This window comes from Microtus ochrogaster, chromosome 7 (genome assembly GCF_000317375.1).
Source record: "Microtus ochrogaster isolate Prairie Vole_2 chromosome 7, MicOch1.0, whole genome shotgun sequence".
In the NCBI taxonomy this organism is placed as follows: domain Eukaryota; kingdom Metazoa; phylum Chordata; class Mammalia; order Rodentia; family Cricetidae; genus Microtus; species Microtus ochrogaster.
Genome location: NC_022014.1, coordinates 76,555,904 through 76,568,239, shown reverse-complemented (window position 1 = coordinate 76,568,239; position 12,336 = coordinate 76,555,904). Strand labels below are relative to the sequence as shown.

The 12,336-nt window shown below is 49.5% G+C and overlaps 1 protein-coding gene across 1 annotated transcript in view; it reads left to right on the top strand.

The window, feature by feature from the left end:
* The first annotated feature begins 1,456 nt into the window (after nt 1-1,456).
* Slc39a11 (solute carrier family 39 member 11) overlaps nt 1,457-12,336 on the top strand; it is a 217,783-nt gene continuing 206,903 nt past the window's right edge. The window contains exons 1-3 of the mRNA XM_026780081.1: nt 1,457-1,538; nt 4,994-5,112; nt 7,669-7,707. Coding sequence (XP_026635882.1) covers nt 5,005-5,112; nt 7,669-7,707 — 147 coding nt within the window. The 5' untranslated portion in view covers nt 1,457-1,538; nt 4,994-5,004. The remainder of the gene's footprint in view (nt 1,539-4,993; nt 5,113-7,668; nt 7,708-12,336) is intronic.

The window sequence follows — 12,336 nt, the reverse complement described above, 5'->3', positions numbered from 1 at the left end:
TTAGAAATGAGCAAAACCTAGGATGCTAGGGCGTGAATGCATCCTCGCCAAGTCATTAGACTCTGATTCCCATGACGAAGGAGAATAGCTCTGTCTCACAACCAGCCTCTACCTTTTTCCCAAACCAAAGAGATATCTCTCAGGGGTAGCTGGAGGCAGGGGCAGATGTGGTGTAAGGTTGCTACTACCGTTAAATCCAGATCTGCCATTAAATCCTTTGGGCTCTCATCAGGAAAGCCATAATTCTGGCAGGTGGACAAAATCATCCAGGCAACAACCGTTCGAACAAGAACAACTCCGATGTACTTAAAACATAATTCTGGCACTATGTGATATCTTTGCTGTGTAAATCTCCTAGCTGCCTAAGTGGCCAGAATTGTAGTCTCCTGTCTCTGTTTTCATTGTTCCAAAGGTCACCTGGGTCAGGACCCGAAGGAGATTTAAGGTTGACAGCGGATGCAGAATGCACAATCCAGGGTGCATATAACTGTACATACACCAAGTAACAGAATCTGCTGCAGGATGATGTGCATTAGCAGAAAGCCAGGGAAGCGCTATACAAGAGTTCTTCCTTCATCTCTAAGTGTGTGGACTGATTTTCAATAGGAAGGTAAATTATTCCATAACAGGGTAAAGGAAGCCTACCCCTATCTATGTGTGTATTCTTTGATCTATGACCGCTCCAGTGGCAGGCTGTTTTTCTGCCCTGATTCCTCTCTGCTAGGTTGACAAACACAGTAACTTTACATTTCAGAACAAAACAAAACAAAACACGACATTAGTGTGAGTATGTCCCCTACATAGCTGGGGACATGCTTAAACTAAGAAATTATTTGTTTTCTTAGTATATTTTCCTGACATTCAAATTGAATCAGGACTCTGGCCTTCATTTTGTTGCAGCTAAACCTGGTCATGATGTTTTCACAGAAGCCCTGCAGTGCAAAGCCCCTGACCTAGCATTGTTTCTTAGAGTATGGGTCCTCAATATTGGCAAGGCTGGGTTCAAAGTGAAAGACTGCAGGCATTTAGAATGCAGAGCCCATGTCCTTCTAAAGGAAGCTGTTGACCTTTAGGATAAAGCCACTGACCTTCGGAATGTAGCCTGTAATGACATCTGACACTTGAGCACAAGGGCCCTGTTGCTCAGTGAGGGCTTAGGACCCCTGACAAAAGATGTAGATTACATTAAGTACGTCAGAACTGGTACAAAGTGTCCTTTAGGTAGGGTGTCTGTAGCCTCCCCTAGGCTTCCAGGGCCGTGTGTATGTGTTTTGCATTGACTTTGGCCCTGGGCTTTGCATTTGAGGCCTAGGGGCTCTGTTTTTGCCCGCCCGCACCTGTTTCTGGGGCTCATTGAAGTCCGTGAACCAGAGACTTTATTCCCCAGGCTGGATTCGCCGGTAGCGGGGGGGCGGGGCCTGGAGGTGGAGGCCACGTGTGCTGGAACTAAGCAGGAAGTGACAACGGGAGTGGAGCCCGGCGAGCCAGTGGCTTTCGGGGCTGATGGAAGTGGAGAGGGGGCTGGAGAGGGCACCCTAGTGAGTCGCCTTTTCTCTCCTTCAGGCCCGGGGTCCCTGGCAGTCACAAGAGTGTGCAGCGGCCTGGAGATGGCAAAGGGTTGCCCTGGGGAACGCAGGTCTTGGAGGAGCAGCAGGGGGCTGTGGCAGGTGGCAGAGGAGGGAGGGTGTTCGGGTCCCCTCCGCTCCACCCTAGGATGAGCTGGAGACAGCGATCTGCGGCCCCCCTGTGCACAGCCAAGGGCCACTTCATTCATTGTTTCATGGTGGTGTGTAGGGGGAACGAGGGATCGTTGGGAGCCAAAGGCAGCAGTTCAGAGGTCCGGTCCCTCCCACTCCCCGCAGCAGCTGGTCTGGGGAGGCCTGAGAGTGGCGGGGTGCCTGGTAGAGAACTTTTTCACATTCGTCCTGGCAGCTCAGCGCCTGTCTCCAGGGCACCTCTGCTGGAGCCTGGCCTGCGTGTTCTGTGTGAGCTCACTGAAGCCAGACTGTGCCTGACTGTAACTAAACCAGCATCTCGAAAAGGAGGCGGCAATGGGTTTAAAAGAAGAGGGGAAACAAAACAGAACAGAACAGGCCTGAAGGAAATGTACCGGCTTTATAGGAGGTGGCTGCTCTGTGCAGTGAAAACGCACAGCTGGGTGATGACATTTTTGAAGTTAGGATTGGGCGGAGGATGGTCTTCTTTCCTGGTCACTGGTCCACTTTATGATGCTAATAGCCGGCCCTTGAGGGAAGTCCAGAGCAGACTGCCTAGCATGTCCTGTTCCTAAGAGCATATTGGGACAGCTGGTGTCAGTCTCCTATAGGATAGGCCTCACTAAACTATTGGTTGTGTAGAAACTGGTCTGGATTTATGCACTTAGCTGTGTGCAAGAATTCCCCCATGGAGGATAAACCAGGCGTGCTAGCACACACCTGTAACCCCAGCATTTGGGAGGTGGAAGCTGGAGGATTGGGAGTTCAAAGTCATCCTCTGCTACACAGGAAGTTCCAGGCTACATTAAAAACAAACCGGAACTAAGTAGCTCCCTCCCCAGGGGACCAGAACTAGTGGTCCTCCACTGCCTTTGAGTAGCCAGAGTTTTCAGTGAATGGAAGAAACCTCTCCCAGGGTGCTGGGCTTGCCTGTCATTAATACTGTTGCTGATGGACCGGATATGGCTTCAGTCTAATACATTCTGCTTAGGAGAGGATTGTCTTATCCCACCAGCCTCCATGATCACCCACAACTCCCTTCTGTTTGATTTTTGCTGGGGTAAATGAGGATTTTTTTTTTTAATCAGTAGCTGTCAAAAGACACAGGTACTTTGTGGATAGCAAGGATTGAGGGGATGTTAGCTTGGTGTCTGTTTTTGTAACCTGTTAACATTTTACTCACCAACAACTGGGAATGATCATTGTATTAGTGGTCCAGGGAGGGGCTCAGTTTAGAAACAGTTGCAAGTCCCTCTCATTTTTTTGTTTTATTTTTTTTAGACATAGGATCTCACCATGGAACCCTGGTTGGCCTGAAACCCACTATGTAGACCAGGCTAGCCTCAAATTTGCAGAGATCGGCTTGCATTGGCTTCTGCGTGCTGGGACTAAAGACATGTGTCACTATGGCTGGACTTGGGGATGGCTAATTGTTTGCTTGTAGTTATTTCTTTTTTAGTTGTTAATTTGTGCAGGCCACTGTCTTGAGTGCCTCCCTCAGGGGTGTTGAAGCTGCACCCCAGGATAGAGACGAGTACAGCCAAGTACAAAAAGTAAACTCACTTGAACATGGTGAGATTTGGGAGAGGGTGCATTTTCAATCTGCTTTTTTATTTGTTTATGTAGTGTTTGTCTGTGGGACTTGTGCCTCCCATGGTGCAAATGTCGAGGGCAGAGGGCAGCAAGTTGGTTCTTTTCCTCATGTGAGTATTGGGAATTAGACTCAGGTTGTCAGACTTGGTAGAGCTTTTGTTGTTATTTGATTGCGCGGTTCTCATAACAGCAGTGTCCTGTTGAAATGGTAAAAGGTTGCATATATTTGGAATCTGAACCCACTTGGTGGTTTTACCTTAGACCTAGCACAGGGGCCCAGCTGGGCTCCTCTGAGCCCACACCCTTTCCTGAGTGTGTATTGGGTACAGGGCCCTGTCCACAAGCTGCCATGGTTTCCTCTAAGGTCAGCAGTGGGAACGTCTTCAGCCCTTGATATGCAGGCATGGAATTCCTGGCTGCTCAGCACTGAGGGAGCCAAGCCAGGTGGGGCCAGGTCCAGTCCTGTGGGTGCTGGAGAGGGAAAGGGGAGCTGAATGAGGCCTTTCAGCTGAGGCCCCACACCTAGTGTGTGCCAGGGCACAGGGCTGCTTCTCAAGTGGACTTCCTTGCTTTGGAACTTTCCACAGGAGAAGCCTGACTCTATCACTTCAGAGCTAGGAGGGGGTGGGCTGGCTATGGCCTCAGTGCTGAGCATGGCTAAGTCTGAGGAGGTTCTCTGGACCCACGCAAGAGAGGCCCTTTCTTTTCTTGGTGGGCCATGCTGCCGCGTCACCGCCAAGAGTGCTGAGCTTCAGGGCAAGCGCCGCTCATAGTTTTATTTCTTTGTGCTCTCTGGTTCTCCTGTCTGGGTAAGCTAGCTCCTTCTCATTCAGCAAGTAGTTCCCAGGGGGTGCCCATGCCCCTTTTCACAAGGCCGTGGCAAAGCGTGGTCTCCATCCTCAAGCAGTTTAGGATAGAAGAGATGAAGGAGGCCGACTCCTATAGAGAGCAGCAAGGATATGTGTTTGGACATGCTGGGGGATTGTGGAATGTTTTATCACAGAGCTGGCATCAGGTGGGCCTCAGAGGAGACTCTTGGGTTCAGAGGGCAGGAGCCATGGAGGGAAGGCATCCCTGAAGGGGCTTATGGGAGCAAAAACATGGAGGTACGGCTGTCTGGGTCTGTAAAGATGCTGTAATGAACTGAGTTGAATGGGAGTGTGGCCCCTATACGGGCATTGTTGGACTTTGGCTCGGAGACTCCATGGAGGAGTGAAGGGCTGTCAGTGGAATTTCTCCTATGTTTAGCCAGGAGTAGGAATCAGATGGAAGCACTTTAGAGGGAATTTGAGCTAGAGGCTCACATTGGCAGGGACTGGGACGAAATGGCGGGCAAGGGCAGGTGCGTGGAATGAGTGGGGAAGGCTGTGGCAGGATCTCGATGGCCCCTTCCCTCCACCTTGTGCAGCTCAGACTCTTCATGCTTCTCTCTTGAGCAACTTCCCAGTACTGCAGCCTCTTGGGAGGGCTTTCTGGCCTCTTTCTCCCGGTGTTCTCAGGTCGCTTTTTAAAGTTATTTGACTTTTACTGTTCCTGGAGCCCGGATGCAAGGCTGCTTACTGCATTGGGCGACTGGAAGGTGCACACCATCTACTCTGATGGAAAGCCCCGTAGGCAGGGGCTTGGGGCATGCATATGTCACTTTCAGGGCCCCTCAGCATTTGACTCTCTTGTTCTGTACACAGCTGTATCCAGAATGCTGCAAGGCTACAGCTCCGTGTTCCAGGCCTTGCTGGGGACCTTCTTTACCTGGGCAATGACTGCTGCCGGAGCAGCTCTTGTGTTCGTATTCTCCAGTGGGCAGGTGAGTTGCTTCCTTTCTGGAGGTTCACAGGGACCCTTCATGAGCTCTGAAACTGTCCCTCTTCCGCACAGCGATTGGCAGCGGCCACACGGGCAGTTGGTGAGGTGGCAATGTTCTCTTCTTACCTCCTTGTTTTCTCTCTGTCCCCTGACTAGGTCAGGAGGTAAGCACCTGTTGGTGGCACACAAGCCACACATTGTTTTGCCCTCACCTGCCTCTGGCACCCCAGCTCAAAAGGGCGTGGCACGGAGTGACTTGCTATTTCGCCTCCATTAACTTGCTGCCTCATTCCGAGCTTCCATCTAATTTCCTGCATGCCTGGAGCAGGGTGTACTGTGCAGGATCCGAGCTGATTAGGTTTCTGATGGAACTGCCCTCCCTGTGGCCTTGAGTTAGTTAGACAATTGGTTAGTTAGACCTTGCGGGGAGGAAGAGATCTGCTTCTCTTCTATCCCCACCCAGGGCATTTCGTTCCTCCCCCTCGGCTAAATATTGACAGGCTCACCTCCTTAACCCCTGCAGACTTCTATGTGCCTACCTCTATCCCCGAATGAATACAGGTAGTCCTACTTCCTCATTGTCTCTTCCGATATGTGAGCCCACCCTTACCTCAAATGCATCCTCTCTCTTAGGTGAGTACAGATAAACTCCTCGCCCGTGTGCATACTGTGTCTGTCCAGCCCTTGCCCCACACGTCCTACGGATAGCTCCCAGTACCTCCATTCATTCTCATGTCGTACATTCTGGCCCCACATTCTCACGAGATCTCCTATATCTTCCTGTCCTTCTTCCTCTACACTCATCCTTACCTCCTCCTCTGCCCTCAACATACACCCTCCCACACTCTATATACCACAGGTATAGCCCATACCCATCTCTTATGCCTGAAATTCCACCCTCCTCCAACCCTGCCATCTGCAGCCCCAGGTCACTCATGGCTGTCTTGAAGAATATAATTCTTGCTTTGCTCGGGGCACTTGGAGATGCTGTAAGGGTGGCCCATGAGAGAGCCCTGGATCTAGAAAGGAAAACTCTAGAAAAGTCAGTGTCTCAGGCCCCATGTGTTAAAGACCAGTTTGGCAGGTACTGGCTTTAGCAATAAGGTACCGCCTCCCACACTGCTACCTCCACCTTAACTGGGGAGGCTGGTTGGCCCAAATCTATCATGTGGAGACTTGGATCTCAAATTACACAACCAGGAACTATAAGGCACCCAAGATCTCGGTGTGTAAGACACCTAGTTAGGTCAAATTCACAGATAGAAAATGGCCCTTGCCAGAAGCTGAGAGGAGTGGGAGGGAGGAAGAGGGAGGTTGCTGAGTGGGCACAGAGAAGCCTTGTGTGCAAGGACCACTGTCTCACTTAGCCTGGTGTCCATGAGGTTCATCCATGAGGATGTTGAATGGGTACGGAGAAGCCCTGTATGCCAGGACCACTGTCTCACTTAGCATGTTGTCCATGAGGTTCATCCACACTGTCCCAGAATGGGGGCATCTTCCCTTTTTAATGCTGAAGAACATCACATCGTATGTGCAGACCACAAGAGATTGTCTGCTGTATGTGATGGACGCAGAGTAAATTGGAACAGATGTGCACATTTTATACCTATGCAGTTTATTATTTTATAAAGGCCCATGAATCTGGGCCGAGATCAAGTGACAGCTCCTCATATTTTCTTCAGGATCCTTCCCAGTTACTACCCTGACCTGGACTTCCATTCCATGTATGATACCCTGACTGTGTCCCGTGTCCCCCACAGTGTAGACGGTCCCGTCTGGGTGCTGTTGTGAGGTGCTAGCCTCACGTAGCGTTTACTGTTTGGTGTCTGGCTGAGTTCACCCTGTTCAGTTCCCAGTCTACCCACTGCTTCTGTCTGTTGTGTACATGTGTCTATGCCTATCTATACACACATGCATGCACACAGTGTGTTCTTTGTGCATGTAACGTGTGTGCGTAATTTCTTTACCCTGTGGTAGTTGGTTGTCCTCCTCGCTGTATCTGTCTTTCTGTGGGTGGGACTTGGTGTAGTTTCTGGTTTTGGGGTCTTATGAACAGTGCACAATGTTCATGGGTTTGGTGATTCCCAGCATGCATTTCTGTCATTTCTCAATAGTGGCATGTGTACTGTAGTCGACTGCCATTAGTCCTACCACATGGCTTTCTGTGTGACATGGTTGTGCCAGTTTATGTCCCCGCCTGTGTGTTGGTTGCTTCTTATGTTCCTTACCAGCCCTTGGTCATTTCCACATTTTAGATCAACTACATACTAAAGGCATAGGGGTGCTGGGTAAGAGAGAATGAGTGGCCCGTGCACCCCAAGACCCCCTCCCCCTGCCAAGGATACTTCTGATTGACTCTGGATTGGATGGAATGTTTAGCTGATTCCTGTCACCCCCTACCCCCCTTGGCCCATTCTGTAAGACTGGAGGTCATCACTAGCTTAGGAGTAGGCCAATGACTCCTTTGGGTTGTGTGGCACTGTTCCGGCTGAGGCCACATCATCATGACCATCATCATGTCCTTGGAAACTGAAACATCTCACTTTTTCATTTTCAGAGGCGGATCTTAGACGGAAGTCTGGGCTTTGCTGCAGGGGTGAGTCGCTTCTAGTGGGTGAAGTGTGTTGATCCTAACCTTTGCCTCCCCGGGGCTGCCAGCCCCTCACATAGTCCAGATGTGCTTCCTATGAGAGCCGACACCTCCTCCTGTCGCTGACTGTGTTAATTTCCCGGCTTATTCGGTACTCTCTACTCTTTAGATGGAGAAGAGACTTAAAAAAATATGATAACATCCGGGGAGGGCCTAGCCTGATAAATAACATGAACTAAACATCTCCTTTCTCTCTTCTTGAAGGACTTTTTAAAGGATTTATTTTTATTTTGAATCATGTAATGTGCGGGGGTGGGGTAAGGGGTGGTCGTGGTATATGCAGGTCCCCCTTAGGTCAGCAGTATCCAATCTCACTGGAGCTGGAGTTCCAGAAGGTTGTGAGACTCCTCTTGTGGGTGCCGGGAATCAAACTTGTCATCTGTAAGAACAGTATGTATGCTTTCCTGCTTCACCGTCTCTCCAGCCCCGGGACTTTTTATTTTTGGTACTCTGAAGCAACAAGAAAAAAAATCATAATCTATAGCCTCAGTACACATCACCCACCTGCAGCCGTGATTGACATTTGGCAAATCTCATCCCATCTGTCTCCCTGCAGCCTTCTTGGGAGCTCAGAATGTTTTATGAAAGCAAATCCAGATCCATGTAATTTCACCTGGAAATTCAATATGTATCTCAAACTGAGTGACTTCTTGTGAAACCATAATCAGTATGCCACTGTCACACCTACCAAAATGCAAACAGTAATTCCTTGCTGTCATCAAATGCTCAATCCGTATTCACATTCCCTATGTCTTTCCCAAGTGACCTGTAAGATTATTCTACAGGAGCTGGGATCCACAGAAGATTTGTTGGCCATGTTTTCTGAGTCTCTCAAGCCTTCCCCTATTCCATGTCCTAAGCTGGTAATTTGTTGGAGAAACTAGGTCTTTGTTTCTAGAATGTTCTACATTTTGGGTTTGGTGGATTCCTTTCCTGTGGTGTTTACCACTTGTTCTTTTGCTGATCTCCAGCCAAGAGTTAATTCACCTTGAAGCTTAATTTATATTTTACCTTTCTTTAAAAAGTATTTGCATGAATTTGTGTTTGTGTGTGAGCATACCTGTGCCATAGCGCACATGTGGGGGTTCCAGGGTCTTTTGCAGGTCATGTCCTCCTTCCACCTATGTGACCCGAGGGTCAGACTCATGTCGTTAGGCCTGGAGGAAAACTCCTTTCCCACTGAGCCATTTCGCACTCCCAGGTTTTATTTCCCAAACATGGGTACTTCACGGTGGTGGGGTAGACTCCCAACTGCATGGCTGTATCAGCCAGCGCATACTGTGAGCTTTCTCTCTTAGTCCGGCAGAGCTCGGTTCCCATCTGCTGTCTCTATAGTCCACTGATCTGGGAAAACTTGTCTTAGGGTGGGACCTCACTGACATCGCCTGAGTCTGAGCTGTCACATAAGGGTCTGTCCTCAGAGAACACAGAGATCCCCAAGCTTACGTAGGTACATAGAGAGCAGTAGCCATTTCTAGGCTGTCAGCTTGCATACACTCCTCTCCATAAAGCTGCTCTGCCTAAGAATGCTCTGGAAGCTGGCTCTCCTTTCCAGCCTCCCCTAGGAAGATGCCCTCTGCCTATTCTCTTGTCTCCCAGCAGCAAACACTCCTGGTAGAAATTGAGATTTAGGGTAATGTAATCCCCTTTGAGGTGAATGCCTCCAGTGACCTACGGACCCCTCATAAAGCCCCACTTCTCAAAGGTTCTGTTACAGCACAGGAACACCACCCTAGATACCCAGCCTTAAACTTATGGACCCTTGATGGCCTCTCCCATAGCAGCTTGGTAGGACTCTGAGCTATCTGCTGAGGGTTCCCATATGAGAAGCTGGTGTGTTGTAATGTGTGAAGATGCTGAGGGGCAGGGTCCTTCTCCAGCCACTGTCCCCAGACTCACCTCAGAGTCCATGGTACTATTGTTAAGTGAATGATCAGGACCCTTCAGGTTGGCGTAAGGCAGCCTTTCACGTCTCTGTTTTTGGACTCAGCCTGACTCTCATGGCTCCCAAAGGCCAGTGATTTCTGAAGGCTCACGGGTACCACGGTGACATCTCTGTCCCCAGCTTTCCCCCGGCCCTGCTTGGCATGTGCAAGCATGGTGGAGGGTGGCCTGACCCATGGCTGCTAGGCGAACAATCTACGGCGAGAAGAGGGGCACCGAGGCACAGCAGGAATGAACCACTCAGAGAGAAGATAGATTGTTGCTGTTATTATTGTATGTTTTCTTTATGATTTCACACTCAGGCTTCCTTTGTGACTCTCAGTAGTGTGGGGGAGGGAGTGATTTATATCACCCCTCCTCCACAGTGCGGGGATGTAACAAGTGTTTATCTCGGGGGGAAAAGCTCCTTGCTTTTTCTTGCCCTGCTGAGTGACAGGGTGGAGTGTTTCCTAACTGAGTGGCCCTGAGACCTTCCTCTGGAGTCTCTCGAGTAGCCACCATCCATCTCCTGCCTTTATCTATTTCTCCCTGTCTTGCTTGTACTGGTGCCTAGTTAGTATGTACGGTGCCTAGTTAGTATGACTACCACCAGCCTGTATTCCTGTCACCCCCACTCTCATCCTGCTGCCCGACTTTGCAGGCCTGGGCCCATTGTACAAATTAGCTGGAATGCTCTTCTTGGGGATGTAATCCTTGATGAGGATGACTCCCGTTGTCCTCGTAAGGAGAGTGATGTGAAGATGAGAAAAGCCTAAAATGGTCCAGAGATGGGATGTGGCTCAGTTGAAGAGCACTTACCTAGCATGTGCAAGGCCCTGGGTTCAATCCCCAGCATCTCCCTAAAACAAAACACCTAGAGATTCAGGTTACATGGCCGTGTATATGTTTGAGTCACCCCATCTTTGTGGTTTCTCTGTAGGAACTGGTAGATGCCTAATAGCTGCTCCTTTAACATGATTGGCTCAGGCAGGTTCTCACAAGATGCTCCTTTAGCATGATGGGGTCGGTTGCACCTGTCTGTCCATCCATTCACTCACCCACCCATTCATCTGGCATCTGGTGGAAGCCTGTTCTTCTCTATTTACTGTGACGAGCGCAGGGCAGCCGAGGGACAAGAAAACACTTGTGTCTGTCAAGAAGTTGTAATCTACTGGCAGGGGTGTGCCAACCAGTCTGGTGGGCTAACTCCATCTGCTACCTGTTCTTATGAATAGAGACAATGCACCAGAGCAAGCCACACCCACACGTCCCAGTGCCCTCGGCTGCTTTCGCAACAACAGCACTGGGCTCGCAAAGACACAGCTATTTGCTCTTTGGACTTTAAGAAAAGTTTGCTGGCTCCTGCGGTGATGTGGGGGGCTGGGAATTCAGAGCCTGGTGCCTGTGTGAATAGCCGGAAAGGAGAGGACCACAGCTCTGTTCTGTTGGGCCCAGCTGTGGGTTCCAGAATGCACCCTGGAATGTCTTGGGAGCAGACGGTTTCCTGGGAGATGCCTGGCCTGTGTGACCCTGCAAAAGAGGCTTGGTGTTTCTTTCTTCTTTTGCTGAGGGTCCTGTGCAGACAGGAAGGTTTTGTAGTGTAGTATGCTGACTTACATGGACTCATACACCATTCTTCATGCCATTAAGACCCAGTGTTTCAGAGCTGGAGAGCTGGTCCAGTGGTTAAGAATGTGCGTTGCTCTGCAGAAGACCCGGGTTTGGTTCCCAGTACCTGCATCGGATGACTCATATCTACTGTAACTCCAGCTCCAGGGGCTCTGACTCTTCTGCACTCCATGGGTACCCATGCTCACACATACACACCCACATGGAGACACAGGCATACACATAATTAAAATAGAGTAATAAATCTTAAGAAAGGACACCGTCTCCAGTGCTGGTCAGGGCAAAGGTGCTGTGACGGCAGATGTTGATTGGGAACTTCATGGGATTTAGACTCAAAAGGAGGCAAAGCTCTGGGCGTGTCTGTGAGGGATTTCTCTGGTAGGTTAACTGAAGGGGGACGAGGAACCGTCCATGTTTACAGCACCATTCGTAGACCAGGGCCCCAGGCTGAATAAAGGAGAATCAAGCTGAGCAGCAGCGGTCATCTCTCTCTGTCCCTAGCTGTGGAAGCTGTGTGACTGGCCACATCATGTTTTTGTTGTCAAGATGTCCCCCACCGTGATAGACCATATCCCCTTAGACCGTAAGCCAGACTGAACCTCCTTTAGGTTTTCATCTGGGATTGTGTCACAGCCACAAAAAGAGTATCTAGTCCAAGCGAGATTTTGAAAGCCATCTCCTGTCTCAGCATAAACCCAGTTTAGCTTTACAGCTGCCTTTAGTAGCCCTGGCCTAGCAGTCTGAGGCTGCCTGACCTGGCATCTTTGGCGGTTGTGTTAAGCAACCCTCTGGCTTTGAGTATGTCACCTTCACTATGACACAGTGGTCTCCACCTTGGTTGCATGTTGCAATCACTTGGGAAGCTTGTATTAAATTTTTAAGTCTCTATCTATCTATCTATCTATCTATCTATCTATCTATCTATCTATCTATCCATCATCTATCTACTATCTATCTATCTATCTATCTATCCATCCATCTACTATCTATCTATCTATCTATCTATCTATCTATCTATCTATC